Source organism: Lonchura striata, chromosome 8 (assembly GCF_046129695.1).
Source record: "Lonchura striata isolate bLonStr1 chromosome 8, bLonStr1.mat, whole genome shotgun sequence".
In the NCBI taxonomy this organism is placed as follows: Eukaryota; Metazoa; Chordata; class Aves; order Passeriformes; family Estrildidae; genus Lonchura; species Lonchura striata.
Window position 1 is genome coordinate 18175460 of NC_134610.1, and position 21729 is coordinate 18197188.

The 21729-nt window shown below is 39.3% G+C and overlaps 1 protein-coding gene across 1 annotated transcript in view; it reads right to left on the minus strand.

Annotated features, from left to right (window-relative positions):
• Nucleotides 1-21440, minus strand: part of GRB14 (growth factor receptor bound protein 14) — a 57564-nt gene extending 36124 nt beyond the window's left edge. The window contains 5 exon segments of the mRNA XM_021528607.3: nucleotides 18007-18139; nucleotides 19761-19914; nucleotides 19917-20010; nucleotides 20012-20343; nucleotides 21398-21440. Of these exon segments, the coding sequence (XP_021384282.3) occupies nucleotides 18007-18139; nucleotides 19761-19914; nucleotides 19917-20010; nucleotides 20012-20343; nucleotides 21398-21440 (756 nt within the window).
• Between the last annotated feature and the right edge of the window lie 289 nt (nucleotides 21441-21729).

Consider the following 21729-nt stretch of genomic DNA (forward strand, 5'->3'; position numbering starts at 1 on the left):
TAGTGGGTTGGCATTATCTAGACACCTAGTGCCCACCAAAGCCACTCTATCACTTCCCTCCTCAACTGAACAGATGAGAGAAAATATAACAAAAAAGCTTGTGGGTCAAGGTATAAGGATGGAGAGAGATTGCTCACTAATTATCATCACAGGCAAAACAGACTCAACTTGGGGAAACCAGTTTCATTATCAATCAAACCACAAAAAGGCAATGACGAATAAAACTAAATCTTATAACACATTTCCTCACCCCTTCTGTTTCCCCAAGTTCAGCTTCACTCCCAATTTTCTCTACCTCCTCCCTGCCAGTGGTGCAGCAGGACAAAGAAAACAGGTCGCAGTCAGTACCTCGCAGGTTGTCTCTGCTGGTCCTGCCTCCTCACACTCTGCCCTTGCCCCAGCATGGCTCTTCTCACAGCTCCTGCCAGAGCCTGTGCCCTGTGGGCTTTCCACAGGGTCACAGCCTGCCTCGGGCACTGTGGGGGAGTCTCTGCCCGGGGCACCTCCTCCTTCTCCTCCACTGACCATGGTGTCTGCAGGGCTGTTCCTCTCACATGTTCTCTCTCTTTCTTCTGCTACAGTCACACAACAACCTTTTTTTCCATTCTAAAATAAATTAGCCCAGAGGCACTACCACTGTTGATGATGGGCTCAGCCTAGGAGCCAGCTAGCATTGCTTCTATTGGACATACAGGGAATTTTCTAGAAGCTTATCATAGAAACCACCCATGTAGAGTTCCCCTCCCCCTGTTACCAAAACTTTGCCATGCAAACCAAAAACATGATAAAACAGTCATAACTTCTTTAGGCCCTTAAGGTGGCTGTTGTTTTGTTGGGCTGGTCTTGCCTCTGTTCCTGACCAACAGGCAGAAAAACAACCAGTGAGGAAGAATGGGGCATGGGCAGTACCTATAGCAACTGCATGAAAATGAGGAAGAAAGCACGTCTAAATATGAATAATTCCTTAGTTCAATGTGATGAGTTTTCTTTGCATTTAGAGATGTAGCTTCAGTTTATCAAAAGTAAAGAAAATTTTCTAATTTTCAGGCACTTGCATGCTGAAAGTAACATGTAACAGACATATAAGTAAGGGAAATTTGATGCATAAGACTCGCATCAACACCTTTGTGTGCCGTTTGTTGAGTTTCTCCGTTTACATACAGCAATGCAGCATAATCAGTGTGGGGTTTACTTAAGCAGAAATAGCTATTCAGCAGTAGCTCTTGATACACTTGAAGGCCAGATAACACAGTCTGAAGGTCAAGTTCTGACTTCTTGAAGCCTAATTTATTCAAGAGGAGACTAAAGTACCAGAGCTAGAAAATGGCCAAGCACTTTTTTCAACTGATGAAAAAACTGTTTTTATTCCAAAGGATTTCTGCCCACAGAAGAAGATTATGATCAGAGTAGGGCACTAAACACTGCCAATTTCCTTGGTTACTGTATGAAGAATGTTAGATGTTCAAAGAAAGCAAGAAGAAACTGAAAAAAAAACATATCAAAGATCTGTTCAAGAACTGAAGACAGAGAGGAGACAAAGTGCAACGTTAATTGTACCACTAAACCTTGTCAAACTATACAAAGGACAAATAATGGCCAAGTGCATTAAACCACTGAGACTTTAAAATACTTTTAAAAAGCTCAGTGCACTTAATACTCACCCTCTCATGAGCATATAACACACATACATCTCTAGCCACCCTTCATGGCAGCTATGCAGCACAGTGCTTTACATTTTAAATTTCAAGACCACTGATGGTTTTGTGTACAAAATACTCTAGAAAATCTGATTCCCTGTAGAGACCAGAATCCCAAAGAATAGCAAAAAACTCCCTTTCCCTGCCTGCACCTGAACCATAGGGACTGCTAAAGTTATTCCCATTCTGATTTAATTTATACATGTGAGATCATTTCTGTAAACAATAAAAACAGAAGGAAGTTTTACTGGTTTCATGCTAGGCAAAGCAGGAACTATGACTGGTCAACCAATATATGATGACCATACCAGAATCCACTTTGAGGTGCCTGCTTGAGTATAAGGAGTCCATATTCAGTGCAAAAATTGGCCTAAAATTATTTTCAAGAATAGTTTCAGATGTAGATTTATTTGGCCTACATCATAAAAAAGGGGATGAGTGCTGCAGTACCCTCCGTTGGGAGGCTCTGTCAGTAGCTCTCTCCTAAACAGCTCCTGGACCTAACCAGAGTTCTTCTACAATGACAGAAAATACTGCTCTGCCACCCTCCTTCTTCCCTATCATCCATCACTGAATCACTAGCCTCTCCTCCTCCTCTGACACAAGCAGGTGACTTAGTATCTCCAAGAACTGTACAACAGAAGAGTGAATTTCAGGCAGTTTATTAATCCTTTCAGAGCTAACATGAAAGTTGCATGTTCCCTCCAAGAAGGATCTGTGGTAGACACTTGTAAAGCAAGTGCCACAAAGTTTTATGTATTAGAAGAAAGCAGGAATTCCAGATGTCCCCAAACAAACTGTAGCTATGCTAACACATCTTAGATAGACAAAGGTGGCAAGAACTTTCTGTAAGCCTACATCCTAGGTAGGCCTCCTAGCAAACTTAAACATATAGACTTCTTTCAAAAAACACACTACCATTCTTCTGAATTTAGTTTGGGTCTTTTCCCATTCCCATATATATTCCGCCTTCTCAACCTTCCTTAACTCTTTTTCTGGCTCAAAATCTTTATTCAATTTGTAACAAACTGTGATGTTTCATCCTAGTAATTTATGCCTAAAACATAATTCTGTACTGAATTTCCAGTCACACCCATCCTAATGATTTACCTGTGATTATCCCCAGTACCTTCTGTCAGATCCCTCAATAATTCATTAAAGAAAATATTCCATTTTAAATAAAAACTTTAAATTCAAAAATTTCACCTCAACCATCACAGTTTTTCTGACTACTGCTCCTTAAGCCTTTAAGACTTTAAAGCCCACTCAAATCAATCTCCCACTGTCTCCATCTCTAGAAACCTCTCAGCTGTCTTCAGAATTTTGCAGGATGCTGCCCTTACATTACTGTATTACAGAAACATTTTACTACTGTGTTATAGAATCAAAGAATCCTAGAAAGGCTTGGGTTGGAAGGGACTTTAAAGATCATCTAGTTCTAGTCCTCCTGATGAGGACCTTCCACTAGACCAGATTGCTCAAAGCCCCATCCAACCTGGTCTTGGATTATATTATTTATTATTGTATTTATTTTATTTCTATTACTGTATGAAAGACAAAAAGGGCACTGGTATTGTTTGTGTATTTTTAAATTACTATTTTCCAAGCTGTCCTTATGAAGAGATGTTTCATACATGAATGCTTGGTCTGTATCCAGTAATTTTATAAAAGGTACCCATTTAATGACACCATTATCATGTCACTTAAAGTGCCTTATGTAAAATTCCTGGATTAGCACACTGGCCTTTCATCTCAGGGGTCCAAATGCAAAACTGAAAAATTACTTTCATGCTCTTAGCCTTGCAGACAGACATTACTAATTCTGAGTACAATTTGGCTTAAGTGACCATTTTTCCTTGGGGGAGGGATAAGTGTTGATTAAAGCAGCATGTGATTTTGGGCCAGAAAAATAGATGGAATAAAGATGCAAGAACATCTTGAAATTTTCATGCTCAGTCCTAGATTTGAGCAATCAAAAATCACTCTTCCTTTTCTCATCAATATTTCTTCCATTTAAAAGACACTACATAATCTCTTCAAAAATTGCTGGAAAAAATATTCAGCTGCAATAGATATTGACTATGTGCATAATGCCTTGTAACATCATCTGACCTAGTGTGTTATGAAGTTCACAGCTGTTGTGGAAAAAAACTACAAGACTCTGTTTTATATACCTTGCATACAACATCAAGTGTCTAAGTCTTCTACTTACCATGTAACAAATCTAATAGACTTGTGAGTGTTTATATTGAAGAAATCTTTGGTCTTTGACTGTAAAACAATGTCTTGAATGCATTACAACCTTTCAAATCCAATTTTTTAAGTACTTTTAGAGAAGTATGAAGTTATTCATACAAAAGATAAAAACATTTACTCTGAGTTGGATTAAGTATATGTCTAGTCTATACATACTATAAATCTGGTTGTGATAGCACTCAATATACATAATTCCCCATGTTCATTAAGCATGTAATTTTCCCATCTGTGTTACAAGACCCATTGGAACATAAACAAGACTCAGTAACTTTAGTTAAAAATATATTACTTAAGAATAAACCACATCAACTGTGAAAAGTATTTCACATCAGACTTCAAAACAGAAAGTATAAAATAACTTTGGGCAAAGTATATCAGACGTTTTGAATGAAAATGAGAAAAACCTAAGTGTTCAAGAAGTTGGCAGAACAATCAGATTAGCACATTGACAATGCAAAATTTTATCTTTTGTGAGATGGAAAAAGAAAGACTTACAATTTTTGCAGTATTGTGATTAAACTAGACTTCTTACACAATTACCTATTCCATGAATTTAAGAAATAATTCTTTGTAATGACTGATATGCAAATACAGTATTTCACAAGCTAATACTTAAGCTTCTCTTGACTATGCAGTGTTAATGTAAAAATCCTACTTTTCTAGGTCCTTCAGGTGCAACAAAAAGTAGAAATTGCATCACTTAAGTCAAAGGTTCTAATGTCCATAAGAAACATGAACAAATTTACACATGCACATATGTCAGTCACCCTTACCAGCATGACTCTTTCCTGCCCACCTTCCTGCCTTCCCTTCCTCCAGTATTCTAGTTCTAGAAATTAAGGCAGTGCTACAGAAACAACAAAGCCCCTTCTGCAGAGAGAAAAGACACTTTCAGAAGGAATTCTACCTGCATAGATACAACCATCACCAGCCTTAACAAGCCTTTTAAATTTGGCACAGAGTTCTCAGTGAGGACACATGCCTTCAAGAATTTTTTGAAACAGTGTGCAACCCAATAGCTACCTAAGGCAACGCCCTATGCTGGTTCCTCCTGCTGCTTCCATTAATTTTATTTTGGTCTTAAAAAGTGCATAGATAAAGAGAAGCAAAGCCAGTAACTGTTGGCAGCTAATTTGATAACAGCATGAAAAAAAAAATGAGAGAGAATGTGCAGAAAATTATCTTTCTGTGAATTTGTCAAAAAACTCTTGTATTTTCTCAGACAGAATGATTACCTTTCAACATCAAAAAAAAATAAATCAATCCACTGAGATATACACTACAGTTAAAACTGAGTTTCCTAGCCTTCTGAATGCTAGATTGAGCAAAGTTACACCTCTCCCCTCCCACACAGCACCAAGTACTGCTGTGTGCATACCAGAGGAGTCTAACACAACTACACAGCACAAGAACAAAGACCTTACTCTCCTAACAAACAATTAACAAAATCCAGATAAAAATAAAATAACTATGACAACTCAAGATCTGAGCTCTGAAGGGGTGTTAGGGGGAGGAAGAGAGGACTGGGAGGTAGCCACAAGATTGAGAGGATGAGAGCTGAGAAGTTAAATCACAATTTTTAAAGGAGTATTTTTCAGAATAGTAACAGAGATATTGCAAATTGTTAGCTAACACCATGTTAACACTGTGCACATTTCACACATATCAAAATGTTAAAGCTATTATACCAGAAAAATAGTATATTATCATGCTAGTAAAACAGCAGCATTATCTAATCTGTACTAATCAATCCCAATTATGTTCACAGGCTCCCCCTCGAACTCAAACAAAGAAATAATATCAGTGACTACCATCAATATCACAAATCAATAAAAGTTACGTGTTTATATAGTTCTTTAGACCCACAGGACTAATGCCATAAATATATGCTGCATTCTACATAAGCTGCTCATGAGAACCATTTAACCATGAGAACTGTAGCAGTATGTCTATGAACCTTCATTTTTCACAATGCTGGTACATTAAAAAGCCACTGAGTAACAGAAGAGTCTATTAACAATGAGTTAAGCACATTATGCAGCAATGAGGTTTTGAAAAATATCTACACATTTACAAAATAAATCGAACTAATTAATAACTTACAACTTGTTTGAAATAACTTCTCATAAGTTAACATATCTGGCTCAGCAGAGAGTCATATTTCTGTACTTCATTTCCATGTGTATTTTTAACTTCACAGATACCCCCGATGCATTGAGTTACACTAGGCAACCCTAGTGCACACAGATGTAATCATTTTGCACCGCTTACACCTTTTTATTGAAATAACAAAAAAAGGCAAGCTGTAGTGGCTATGGAAAAACACTGTACAGTGTCACCCTGGTTCCCAAAATACATGATGGGCCATCCACTATAAAGGCATTAGCCAGAACAGGTCAGGAGAAAGCACATTGTTTTTAAGGCTGATGCAAAACCTGTGGAAGCAGACTCCGGTAATCCTTTGTTAAGAACAGTATCGTAGCCTTCAAAAGAGGCATATTTTAGTGCAATCATGACACTTTAAAAACTACATTCATCTGTAAGAAAAATAATTTCCTGCACAAAGTACAAAATTATTGTTACAGAGAAAAGAGCACCAATAAAAAAATTCAATTGTGGACATATATTTATAACCAAACATATTTCACATAATGAAATAAAAAATTTCTACATTTATCAGAAAATAAACATTATTATTACACTAGAGAAATGTAAGAAAAGGTGAAAAAAATAAATACAGCCATGTTTAAACATTGTTATCAACCCATACTAATGCCAGAATTAAAAGACTGATTTAAATGCCATACCCTTTTCTCCAGAGTTATTGGAATAACTGCAGGCAATGTTACTCTTCTGGAAGACAAATTCATGTCTGCTTTTCGCAGAACTTGCCAACCTTCATCCAGGTGATAACACGAAGCAGAACAAAGTAGTTAGCAATATTTCTTGAAACCTAATTCCTCATAGCCTAAATATTGGAGAGTCAGCACAAAGACTAAGGCTCTAGTAAATGTCATTCCATTTATGTGAATTCAGTCCTACTCAAAGCCAATGACAGAACACACTGGGGTAGGACAAAATAGAAATCAACCAACCAAAGAGCTTGAAAACTTGTGTTCTGTCCTTGGAAATGCCCACATTATCTCTGGCTATAAAAATAAGCAGAACAACACACATTTCTATCATTCAGAGCTTTGTCTTTACTGTCAAAACAAAACCAAATCATTAAAGACTGCATTCTAACACCTCACACTGAGTGGTTACAGTCCTGGGGCTTTTTCTCTGGCTTTTTCCAGGGAAACAAAATATTTTTCAGCGCTTCTGATCTTTGAGTTTCAGAGAAGTAACTGAGCATAAGAATAGATTTAATGAATCCATGGAGTTTAATTATATGATTCTTAACTACCTTTATTCAAAGCAGAAGCAAAACATCCCTTTTACTTTAAGTAAAGCAATTACTACCTTTCCAATGCAACCACGGCTTGAAAAAGTGACACATAAAATGTTACAAGGAATGACATTTAAGACTGTTTTATGAACCCAAGTTTTTGATCACCCCCATCCACATAATTATTTTATGTATCAAATACATGCATAAAAATCTGTGTTCATTAGCATGGTTTGACAAAGAAAATCTGGGTTTATTCTTTCCTTCTTTGTCAAAGAAGGCAACACTTTGTATTGCTTAAACGATAAGGCAAGCTATAATTTTTTTAAAGGTCTCATAATGCACTTAATAACAGATTTTTTTTTCTGCTTTTATGCAGCATGACTAAGCAATATTCCTGTTGTAAACCAAATTATTAAACAGATGTTAGAACTGTGATATTGGGTATTTCTTTTATAACTCTTGACCAAGCAGTTCTTATCAGAAATATTGCTTTTTGTAGCTGAAGGTTGCAGACATTTTTAAAAAATTATTTGTATTAAGTATTCATAGCTTCTTGAACAATAGTATGTCAGATATGTAGACTGCTGTATTTCATAGGTAGTCACTGCAAGTATATTATTGATCATACACCTGATGTACAGGTCCTAAAAATATTCAGGACTGACTTGGTAAATATTACAATAATCCATACTAAATTTCACTAGAACATATTTAGAGGGGTTTTTTTCCCCCAGAGGAAATGAGCACACTCTGTATCAATCCCAAAGTATTTAGAAAGGAATCTCATCTTCAAGACATAAGAAACTGTACAATGACAAGTTAAAAATAAACAATTTTATTTTATGGGATTTTCTTATTTGAGAGCTTTCCAGGTGGCAAATACGTAACAAGTCTCTGGCACCACTGAGATACTTCAGAATCTGTGAATCTTTTAGCGTCAAAAGACATTCAAAGCATCTCTTTTCATGCTAAATCACCTTTCTCAAATCCTAAAATCAGTAGTACTGAAGTAAGTTCTGTTGATGAACAAGAGGAGCAAACACCATAAATACAAAAAATACAGTTCCCTCCAAAAACTAAAACCTGCATTGCACTGGCATTTTACCACCAGCTCTCAAATAGTAATAAAATACTGCCAAGGAATAGGAAGTAAAGATAAATATTTTCCTAAAATTTCAAAACCTGTTGTCCTTGATTGAGACACACAGGATGGAAAAAAACTGATAAGAAACTTATGCCAAGTCACAAAGAGAATTTCTTTAGAGACAGACATTTGATCCTCGTTGTTAGCTTTAAAACAAGAGCTTCTAATAAAACCATAAACCAATTAAAATACAGCATTATTATCAAACAACCCATTTCCGTGCCTCGTAATAAAGGTTCACTTTTAACTTTGACTCCTTTTACATTCAGTTTATAGCAGCAAAAGATCCATAGGATCTAATCTAGCAGTTTAAGGTATTTATTTCATTTTATTTTTGTCCAACTTCAGTCCAAAGTCTTTATGATTGTTTTTGATAAAATAAAAAGTACTTCTGAGATCAAGTTTAAAGTGTTAATTACGTAACAGTTGGAATTAACATCCTTTTCTATTAGAGACAGCTATGATAAATGTCAAGTGTTTGCAATTAGGTTTTTACCTTTTAGGCAGACAGTTTTTATTTCCTGTGGGAGCATGTTTTCAAAATTCTGTAATATAGCTCCAAAATTTTGCTGTAAGAGCCAGAAAAAAACTTGTGGTACCAGAGCTTGATCCCACAGGCATTTTACTCAAGGAATATTAGACATGCACATAATTGCAGCACAAAAAACTCCCTCTATTCTTTTTCCCTTGGATCTTATGAAAAAATGTTTAGGTAATAGCAACTGTAGAACTTGCAGAATTGCATTAGTGACATCACCAGGAAAGAAACAAAAATAGCCCAAGCCATTTTTCCTTATCCCTGGGTACTGAAGGTCCTTGGCTCTTGAAAGCATGTGCAGCTTTTTGCTCTATGAATAAAATTGACCCATTTGTCTGCAAGGTGAAGAAAAGGCTCATTTTATTCAGTGAAATTATCTGCATTGTATCTTTTCCAATCAGATGAACTGACCAAACCAATCCAGAAAGTAACCAAAAATTCAAGTGTTTTATTTGACTTAGTAATAAAAATCTAATATTCAAATAATTATTAGGTTTTATAAAAAAATATTACAGTAATTTATGTATACTAGTGAAAGTAAACATGGTTGCACCCAAGAGTACTGAAAATAACATTAAGAAATATTTCCTTTTTTTAAAGTTCACAAACACACATTTAAGAAAATAAATTGAATAAAACACAACTTCTAAGTGCAAGCCTTGCAGAATCACTTCACCATGTGAAAGTCAAGAGGAGTTCTGTTGATAAATGTGAGATACAGAAAGGCTCTGAAAGCCAAATATGCCTTCAGGGGAACATATATGACCACTTTATTTTTTTTCCTATAAATAAAAGATTTTACTTGTCCATGGCAGGTGTGCAAGGAATTTTGCTGGTGCTAGTGGACAGGAAGGAAATCAGATCCAGCTCACTTGCTGAAATTACTATGTTTATGCAGCTTTTCACTCCTATTTTTGTCACTAAGCTACCAGATACAGTTGTGAAAACATTGTGCAGATACTTTTCAGGTACTTCAAAATACAAACCACTTCTACTTCTTGCCACTTAAGAAAGCGTGACTAAATGGAGTGGGCAAGAATTGAAATGCCCTTAGTAAATTAGTAACTCCAATAAGGGTTTTGTAACAACATATGGAATAGAGATACCCTGCTAGAAGAGGAAGGTCAGTGATGTCCTTAAGGCACTGAATATGGAGTCACAAGAGCTGATCTATTCCTAGCTTGGCCAGATACAATGCAGGAATGCAAGCATTTATAGGTAACAAGAGCAAATCAGACTCAGCTTTTGCTTGGTAGATGAAAAAGAAAAATCTAGATAATATAAATCCAGTAAGGCTTATAAAAACTTTTGATGCTATTTTTTTGTACTTGTCTTTGAGCTAAGGCAGAAGTTTATTACACAAGATCAAGATAAATCAGGCAAGTTATTCTTGCTGCTATTTGCCCTTCATTGTGACAGCTCCTGTCTGCCTGGCACAGTCATTTTGTCTCTTTACCAGAAGAGCCCTTTAATATGTGACCATAGAAACACACACAGGGTGGTTTTAGCACAGGTACATTTACCTGCACTTGACAAATAACTACCTACTTTAAAACCACCCCACAAAAGAGAGGTTTCAAAGTGATTGAGCTGTTGTTTTTCTGCACATATAGTCCCTTACACAAAGAAACTAACAGGTCTTATTCTTCACACAGAGCATACAGTACACCCTCTTGGAGGGTCAATAAGGACTGGAGCAGATGCAGTTGCACTAAAACAGACTGTATTACCTGTAAAGCAACACAGACATTACAATGTACCTAGGAAAATTCACAAAAAAGTTTGAGCCACAAGGAACATAATTAAGTTTTCCACCCTTGCCAATTTTCCTCACAAACTGGGAGGATCTTAAAGCATTGTTACACATGCTCTTTGCAAAGCTTTTTCAGCTGCCTATTTTTGTGTCAATAGGTTCAAGCCTAATAGAAAAGCACACCCTCGTATTGCATGGGCTTCCCTTTCACTACATAGCAGTGAATTCTAGCAATTATGAGAATAAATTCTTGCAAACTTCCAGCCTGTTTCTCAACAGCTGATACCATTTCTGTGCCATTATCAAGAGCTTGCAGCTGTTCATAAACACCAAGTCTTAATGTAATCAGTAACAGGAGTTATCATAACATAACTAATATAAAAAGGCTATTTATAGCCCAAGAATGCAGTAATTGAAAAATCCCATTCTGATCACAGTACAATCTTGTGTATATTGATTTCCTGTGGATATAATGTCAAGCAAAGAAGCTAAAAGACAGACCTACCAGTATGCAGTATAAGCATATCAGAAACAGGCAGGAACACCTCATCAGTATCCTAATTAGAAGCACAGGGACATATCTAAGATAACCGATATATGTTTCTCTCTTGAGACTTAAGTATTAAATATCATGTACACTATTGGGCTAAAATATGAGCTGATTAGCTGCAAATGAATGTTCTGTGACTTGAAACAGGAGAAAAGCAACTTCACATTGTTACTAGAGCAGAGGTCTAATTTATTCTCCATCTTAATTTCTCCTCCCACACCTGCCCTTCTTGAAAGATTTTTGTTGGCCTGATTAGCATTTTTTTTTAATCTTCCCATTTGAGGTGACTCCCATCAGGACTATAACATGAGAGGCATGCTTAAATACTCTGGCTTGATATTCTCCTTTTCTGTTTATTCCCAAATCAAAAGCAGTCATAAAAGTGTGAATGCCTTCAGAAGTAGTAGCTTTAAATATGCTGAAGACAAACACAGAGAACATGGGCATTGGTCAACTGCTATCTCCCACTTATCATTGCCAAATTTCACCACAAGTAAAATTTGTGATACAAGTGCCATCTTCTTAGGAGGAATAAGCAACTGCTAGAAAAGTTTGGAAACTCTGAGACCTGAAATCCCCAGCTGGCAGCTCTATCAGTTACTGCCTCTGCACATGCACAAGAAGAGATCAGCATGAAATGTCCACAACAGGGTGCCCTCCCACTGCCTGGCCATTGGTGTTCCTGTTTACAAGCACTAACAGACTGCTGTTATCCTAAGGACACTCATCCAAGTGATTTGCAGATGTTAAAACACAGATATAAGCTGTCCTCTATTACACGGTGTGGTAAGAAAGGAGAGAGATCTCAGGGTTATTGCCAGTTTCTATACATTTTGTTATGCAAGGGAAACTGAAAGCAGAGAGTGAAGCAGAGAGTGAATCATGGTATCAGCAGCGCCTGAAAAAAATGAGGAGTCCTTTTCCTATCCTAACAGTGACATCTGCAATTGATCCATCTAGTTTCATCTCTTAATTACACTGGCACAGTGTAGAGATTACCACTGCAAAGAGTTAAAAAGAGCATGAAGCAAAAATCATGGGGCAACAACCATACTGTATTAGTGACTCTGGAATTATCATGTGAAAGAACAACTAAGTTAATCAGTTATCTACTGTAAACAGATACAAGAAAATATGAATGTATAAAGAGCATTAAATTATTTTATCCATCACAAATATTCAATATTATTCTACATGGATGATCAAGTTAATTCCATCTGGTGAAAACTGATCAGGTTCAACAGTGATGTTTATATGGAGGCATGAGGTTTTTCAATATCACATCTAAATAATACTTATTGTGTCAACATTTATGCATGGAAGCAGGATGGGAACAAGCCTCTGCTTGTTTCTATAGTTCTCAAGCTCTTATTTGAAAAGATAATAACTCCGAGAACATCAGAAATGCAGCAATCCGAGGATATGCTAAAAACTGCACCAAAACTCCTAGGAAAAACTGCTCTGAATTTGAGCTCCATTCTTCAGTTAATGCACCCAAGAGTAGAATAACAATGTTTTATGATGATAAAATCATGAAAATTCAATCTTACACACTTTTTAGTACTGTAAAATGTATGGTGAAGTACCTTGTATTTTCTCCTTCTGTTGCACACCTTTTCATACATGAGCTGTTGAAGTTGGTTCTGTAAAAAATGTTTTTACTGTTAATCTATAAACTTGTTGGAAGGACTTTTTCCTTTCCCTTCTGACTTTAAAATTCTAAGGTTTTTTTGTGTAATTTAAGGGAAAGCCATGGGGAAAACTAATATATGTTTAGAGGCTGTAAAGAAGAAAATATTTGAGAACTTATAAAGGACAACATGTGCAATTGTCTCCAGCTTGGAAGGAAATCTGATAAAAAACACACAGACTGGAATTACAGAGTAAATTCAAGTAATGCCTCTTTTGGTTGGAAAAGATGTCACAACCCTTGGAAATTGATTAGAAATTTATGAATCATTGCATTTCAAATAAAAACCCTTTTTGGTTTTGCACTGTTTGAAAGTCAAGAGTAAACAGGTATTTCAGACAAAAAATCTATCACGAAAACATTTAAGTACTGAAGACTTAGCCCTGTATGTCTGCTAGTAGAATTATATGCAGTTTTGAAGAATGAGGCTCCAAGCAGATGCATTTGAAGACCCTGAATTATAGCTGTAAAAAAAAAAAAAGTGGTGCTCCAATTACAACAGTCAATGCTCAATATTATTAATAAACTTAGAACAGTACACATTTTTTTAAAAAAATCTGCTCTTAAACATAAATTTCCTGTTAGCTCTTCTTTGTCAAAGAGCTTTACATGAAAATCTTTATGAATACAAAAAGCAAAGTCAATTCCACTACAATCATATGTATTGGAGGTCTCCATACAACTGATTTCCTGGAAAGACTATTGTGGGAGTATATTTATATTCTACATGATAAAAACATCTACTTGTTTAGAACATCAAGAAAGACAAAAGAGGCAAGGTAAAAATTCAGATTTTCTTCACCTTGAGATTTACTTGAGTTTTATTTTTGCACTTCTAATTTAATTTAAAGAAACAAGGCACTAATTACCTTGAACTACTTTTGTCATGAAACAGTTTTTGGCTTATCCTTGAGCAGGGCAAGAATTGATACTGCAGTGCAAATATTCAGGTTTTGTTTTCAGAAAGCAAAAAAACACTACGCTTCCATAAAATTACAGTAACCTCTTCTTGGCTCATTTGAGAAAAGACAACAAGAACAGAACAAATTTTCTTACAATTAATACTTTTCTGTACTAATATTTATTTTGATCACCATTAAAGACAAAAGTGCAGTGTTTTGTATTTTCAGTTCCTTGTAATTTCTTAGAGAACACAGGCTCTGAGGCACAATTACTCTTTCCATACGAGTTCATGAATTCCACCTAATAGCAGCAGATGCTTGATTCCTCAGAGGAAGGCAACATTTCCCACCATTCACCAAACTGACCATACTGTGTCCCCCTGACATGAGGGGAGAGATGGTTTCTTTTGGCCTATTCAAATAAAAGTCTTCCACCCTGAAACATGAAATTCAGTTTATCTGAACACATTTCATAGAATCAGAGAATCACCAGGTTTGGAAGATACCTTTACGGTCATCCAGTCCAACTGTCAACCACTGGCTCATGGTCAGCTGCTGTCAATCAGCACCCCAAGCCCTTTCCCCCTGGCCACTTTCCAGCACTCTGTCCCCAGCCTGTAGCACTGCATGGGGCTGTTGTGGCCAGTTTGTAGGACCCAGCAGTTGGTCATGTTGAACCTCATGCCCCTGGTCTGGCCCATTGATCCAGCCTGGCCAGGTGCCTCTGCGGGGCCTTCCTGCCCTCCAGCAGATCAAAATCTGACCCAACTTCCCATGGTCTTCAAATTTGCTAATGGTAGGCTCAATCCCCTCATTCAGATCATCAGTAAAGATGTTAAACAAGACTAGGCCCAACACTCCTCCCTGGGGGGAGGACATTTCTAGTGACCAGACACACACTGGACGCAGCACCACAATTCACCATCACTCTCTGGGCCTGGCCATGCAGACAGTTCTCAACCCAGGGAAGAGTGCACTTGTCCAAGCTGTGGGCTGCCAGCTTTTCTGCATTTTATTGGTGAAAGGGTTGTTAAGCACTGGAACAGACTGTCCAGGGATGTGGTAGAGTCACCATCCCTGGCAGTGTTCAAGACACTTATGGACATGGTGCTTAGTGCTATGGTTAATTGAACATGGTGGTGTTCAGTCAAAGGTTGGACCCAACAATCTTGGGGGTCTTTGCCAAACTTCATGATTCTGTGATTCAAAGATATAACACAAAACTCTTCCAAACTGCAAGGGGAGGAAAGAGATAGACAGCTGTGTTGGTGAGACAGACCAGATAATGTTCGGAGACATAGACATACCACTTCCCAAGCACAGAGGCAAATCACTATTCTGCTGTGTGGCTTTTACCAATCTGCTTTTATAAACTTATTTTCAGTGAGTCAACCACACAAACATGCTGTTCAAGCCGCATGTTCAACGTTTTGAGAGGCTTATGATAAAAGATCATCAGAAGACAGTAAGAAATTCAGCTTAGAAAAACAAGAATTCAAAATAACGTTAATAATCTATTTTGAAGTAGAAAGATTTCAGATGTCACAGGTGCTATGAATAAAAGAGCAGATATTCATTACAATTTCTTTCTTCTACAGAAGCAGAAAATCTTTTTTGGAGACAAAAACAAGCCAGAAGAGGCATCTTTTCTTTTTTTTTTTTTTTTCTCTTTTAGAAACACCCATTTTGATAATAGTTACCTACAAGACATAAGTAGAAATTCACTCTGCAATTTTCCTACCCTATGCTTGAACTTAAATGCACAGACTAAATCAAAAGCAAGCAATCTAAAAGAAAAATCACTGAAAACATATGTAGATCATCAGAGGAGAAAGAATTCTGGCAGCTGTCAACGCTATGCGCAAAAAAAAAATTCTTAAGAGTAGCTGGTTTCTCTTAAGAGTTAGTGAACTACCAAACCGTAACAGTAATATTTAAAAAATTTTTATATACAGACATGTATTTGCACGCAGAGCTCCTATGAAGTTGACAAAATAAGGACAGGGACTGGAAATACCATTTCCAAGCACAGCTCCACAGCCACCTGTGAGAAGTCAAAGTCACTGCCAGTTCACCTCTATTTGCACACCTGCTTAGCATTCCCTCTCTTTTTAAACCTGAGTAAATTTTTTAATCTATTAGAAGACTTAAACCTGAATTTCAAAGATACAAGTTTAATTTGGCCATTGTCATTTGGCCTTAACTTCAATAATTTTAGCTGAAGAATGTAACAACAGTCATGCTGAGTCTGAAAAATAGTCCGATGGTCCACTTGGCCTAGTATCATTTCTCCTGCAGTGGCCATAAACAGACACCTAGGTGACAGAAACCATAGTCTTGTTAAAATGCCTCCACAAAAGTAACAGGAATATTTATCTCCATTTTTACGGTAGCTGAAAAATAGGTCAGGCCCTCCAACAGACACCAGCATTATGTTAGCTCACTTCTGTCAGGAAACCAGTTGTTCTTGTTCTTGCTTTTACCAGAAGGAGCACTACATTCTTAAATGAAAATCCAGGAGAAATGAGCAGAAATCACCACAAGAAGTACAAATGAACCTTTGGGAAGAAAGAAGTAACGTCAGTGAAGATATGAACTTCAACTTCTGAAAGACTGAAGCTAACACTTAGCTGGTTTAACCCATCAAGCCTGTCAATAACGTTAAATATGACTGGCCACAAGAGCAGGTGACCTTTGTGTGTTAAATCATGCTTCCCAGTTTCAAGTCCAAAGACTACCACAATGACTGCAATTTAGGCCTGCAACATGACTAATTTAAACTATCTTTTAAAAAATGTGACTTTTACTCCTTTTGTTCTAAAAGATAATGTTACGAATTCTGTGTTTTTCCTTCTCTGCAGAGATAGTGCTTCCACCTTGCCCAAGAAGATGAAACTAGAACAGTTCTATCCCACTGAGTTAGCAACATTCAGATGCACACTGGCCAGAATGCATCAAATTAGTATTGCTATTGTAGGAGAAGTACTAAAAGCAATTGAAGTAGTCCAGAAAGACACCACAGCATATAGAGAGACACCATGGTGGACATGCAAAACAGGGCAAGATCGAATCAGGGCAGTTTCCCAGACACATACATGTTTTTCACTGGAGAAGTGAGGAGAAGGTTCCTCCTTAAAGTCCTAGCCACAACTTGGTTAACAAAGCTCTCTGGCAGGTGCACAGAAACAGCTGTGGCAGGTTAGCTTCAGAAAAGTTAATACAACTACAAGAAACTTCAACTTCCGGGTGTATTCTTCATGCAAATCTAAAAATGGAATAACCAGCAGCAGGTTAAGTTCTTACACCTCCAATATCACCCTTAAAACTGTTAAAACAGGGATTATACAGACCACCAAAACAGAGTGTGAGGGAGGGAGTAATCTTAATCCCACAGATGTTCCTTATCAGAACTCTTTCCAGTCTCAAGAAGAGAAGACAGAATGAAACAGGTAAGCTTTCAAAGAGTGAAACTGATCTTTGACACCAGTAATCTCCATTAACTGGAAACTCTGTCTGATCAGTACTGCCAGGTCTTTCTGACCACTCAGATCTTGCCATGGCTTACAGTTTAAGGTCTTTATGGAAATATAGTAACATCACCATAAACAGATAAACACACATGCATATAACATATAGCCAGGTACATAGCATCTGCTCCTTCCCCAGCCATTTAGGTTTTTCCCATTATCCTGGCAAAATTAGAACTTCAGAAAAGCTGTTCAGGACTGTTAAACCCTCTGTTCTGTAACACTGATGACAGTAATTGGAGGTAGGGAGGAAGGGAAAAAAGAAATTAACTTCTCATTTAAGGACATAAAGAACTGCCTGCCTGCCCCTGGTTTCACTTAAATTGAAAAATCTGCAGAGCCACACAAGTACTCTGTGAAAGAAGAGTCATGTCTTAAGTCACAGATTCCAAAACCTCATTTTCTGCAACCATTGATGACCTACAGAAAAAAAATCACCAAATTACAGAAATATGAACACCTCTATTTTATAAAATAATTTAATAGGTAACTGAGCTTTTCCTCAACCTTTCATTTAACCAATTTAGAAACTGTCAAACAATAATTTATAAATCTTACCTGCTTTTTTCTTGAAGTTGCCTTGGGCAACAGACTGGCTGACAAAACTGATGCAAACGGCGAGCAACACAGCTCAGGAAAAGGATTTGGAATCGATGGCTTCTCCAAAATACTGTCACCTTTCTTTTTTCTCCTATTTCAACAGAAATACATCATATCATATCAAGCAATAATTGTAGCAGCTGCTGTTAAAATTGCAATATCCAACCACAGTACATGAGCTACTAAAGCACTAAGACCACGATGCTTCCTGGTTGCAGCAATTAGCTTTTTTTTGCAGTTATTTTATTTAATCAGTAGGCTGAATATATTAACATACAGTGCCTAACACTACTTGAAAGCAATCCAAGTATTCAGCTCTGAATATAAAGTTGTTTGAGTATGTGTAAGTCTTTGCAGAGTAAGAGCAGAGATATATTTATATTGGCTTCTAAGGACATTAGTAAATATTTTGTTGTCCCTGTGTTTATGCCATTCCCTGTGTACACATATTACAACAGTAGATGCATGTAACTTCTCAGCAAAACTTTCCAAGTATATCACAACAGCATTTTAAACAAATGGAAACTTTTTTTTTAACCAGAATCGAATCAAAGTGACTGACAGGAGAAAACAGTGCAAAGCAATCCATTCATTTCTGTTTTCAGTTAGTTTTGTATTGGCATCTCTGCAGCTCCATCATAAAATAAATGTCTCAGTTGTTGCTGTCTGCTGAAACAGGACTGTGTCAGAAGTACCACCAGGCAGCATTTGCAGGAGTAGGGAAGGTAATCACTACTGTACTTGCCTAAGAATTCAGTTATGCACCGGTTTAAAGTATCACATTAATAATGTGGTTGTTTAGACGGCTGTGTACATTACGGTGCATAGTTTTCTCACATAAAATATTGAAGAGCACTTTGTCTACTTGATTTCATCTGAAAACCTGCACCCAAAGCACCTGATGTATCTGCATCTGCCAACATATTACAAGAGTCTTCTACGTGTGTGAGTTAATGCCCCCAGGCTTCATATTTTACTTTATCACCTTCTTTATTATCATTCCAGATTTCATATTGTAATTAGTACAAAGTGAGGAAAACCATCAGAGTAACATAACAATACAAAATGAAGATACTTCACTTACAGAAAATCCTTACCAAACTGGTGAGGATTCATTTAAAGTGGTATTTTGCTTTAGGAGGAGCAAAAACCCTGTAATGCAGTATTTTAAGATTTTGTAAACTTCAGTCTACCGAAACTCATCAGATGCGGCATGAAAAACCCAGATTTACTAAGAATAGAGGCCAATGCCTTTAAGAACAGCCTGAGAGGCACCAAACGGGCTGCACACCGCTGACAGCGGCACTGCTCCCGGCGAAGCGGTTTCATCTCACCGACACTCTGAGAAAGGCACTGCAAGGATAAAGCAGCTGCTGGCTCAGCCTGACCAGGCGGGCTCGGCACTGCCGGCTCCTTTCACCCCAGGCTGAGAAACCTCAAAAATAAAAAGGGGGGTGGGGGGCGGGACACGCACGCATCCGCAGCGGCGGAAAGTGTCTCCGAGGCCGGCGAACAACTTTTGAGCTCCAGGGAAGCGCGGGCCGGTCGGAGGCAGGCCGCCCCCTCCCGCGCCTCGCCCCCTCCCCAGGCCGCCGCGCCCCGGCCCCGCCAGCGCCGCGTCCCGCCCGCAGGGCGCCGCCCGCCCCCCGACGGCAGCGGGCGGCCCCGGAGGGAGCGGCGGGGCGGCGGCGCCCGCCCCGCTCCGGCCTTACCTGTCGGGGGGCGAGGGCGACGGGTCTGCCCCGGGGGGCCGGGGGGGCGGGCGGGGAGAGCCGCGGGGGCCGCCGCCAGCGGGCTCCGCCGCCCGCCCTGCGCCGGGCGCACCGGGCAGCGGGGCGGCCATCGGCGGCGGCGACGTCCTGGCGGGGCGGCACGGCGGCGAGCGGCCCCGGCGCTGCCGGGCGGAGGCTGCTCTCGCTCCCGCTGCGGAGGAGGGGGAGGCGACGGGGAGCGGGGGGAAGCGCCGCCCGGGCGGCACCGAGCGCCTTCCCCGGCACACGTGCGAGGGCGGCGGCGGGGGCGGGCGGCCGCCGGCTCCGCGCTGCGACGGGGAGGCAGCGCGGGGCGGGCGGGGGCCGAGCGGTGCCCTTCGGCCGCTCCGCCAGGCCGGCGGCGGCGCGGGGCGGGCTCGGCAGGTGCGCGGGCCCGGGACCCGAGGCTCCGGCGGGGCCCCGCGCAGCGGGCCCGGCCCGGGGCGCCGCCGCCCGAGGGGGCAGCGCCGGCGCGGCCCCTGAGCTCCTGCCCCGCGCCGGGCAGCGGCTCCAGCCGCGCACGCCGGACCGGCCTGGCACGCGGCTCAGCGCCCGGCAAACATCTAACCGAGCCCACGCATCCCTCTGCGCATCGGGGTCTGATGGACATGCCTTGGAGAAATAAGGAATGACCGAGGCTGGGGGACAGACCCGTCACCTTGTGCCACAAAAGCGGCTCGTGAGGAGGCTGGGCCCAGCAGCCACGTCCAGCCGCAGCCTGGAGCACAGTGGAATGTGATAAGATTTTCCCTTGTGCCCAGGGCTGCTCCACAGCAGCCTGCTCCTGCTCTGCTTTATGTACACAAATCCCTCTGTGGCAATTCCATGGCTGTCCTTATCAGCATTCATCCAATTTCAAAATAAAAAAAACCCTTGCTGTATGAAGAACAGTTTGATGACACCAAGCAGAGTGGGTAATACTGTTTAGGTCAGTCAGTTTGATAGTCAAAAACTGAAAGCCCTTGGTGAAGACAGCACCATGTAGAAACCTGACATGTCCTTGGCATGATCAGGGGCAGTAACTGAGATGTGAGACTGGTAAAAATATATAATGTTTTGAGGCAAATCCTCCGCTGTTTTCCCAAATCCGCTGAAAAAATCATTACACACAAGCTAAGATTTCAATTCTGGAGAAAGATTTTTGTGTTATAGAAGCGATAGTCACAGTTTTCATTTTGGCTGAGTCACAGATGATTTTGCAGGACATTCATTTTCAATGAAATGAAAGATTTCTTGTCCCCTGAACAGCTCATTCTGTTACAGCAGAAGTTGAAGTCTGAATTAACAGTTCATATATACAAAGTCTGGCAAATATACCAGGAATTTTATAGTGTCAGATAATTGACTGGATTTGCTCGTTGCTTGTGAAACAGCTATCCTTTTACAAAACTGCAGAGACCAGGGCACTGGGGTTTTTTGCCTAATTGATTCACAGGTATAACTGTGGCATGTTAAACCTCATTGGCTTCAGAAGAATAGAAGGCAGGACAAATGGTATAGGTGCTCTAGGTAGAAAGAGATAAAAACCTACAAGTAGCAATTGTCAGCATTTAAAAAGTTCAGCCACAAAAAAAAAAATATATATTTTGACTTCTCACCTATTGTGTGCAACGTGTTACAGAGCTGCAATCTGACATCCATGGTGTGTTTTTGTGTCTTTGGCTTAGTCATGTAATTGGTTTACAATACCAGGCAAATAAAAACCACACTTAGAATGAATAACAGCAAATAAATTAAATACTTTATTTTTCAAAATAACTTTAGTGGTAATCTAATTAGTCATGACAGCAGCAATGCCACTTCTAGAAAAAAATCAGTAAAAAATGTCATGCTAGTATAATTTCACTTGCATGTTGTAAGAAAGAAATTGTCTTAAATTGTTTTTTTCAATATCTCATAGTCTGTCCTGATGCTTGCTGCTGTCAGTGCT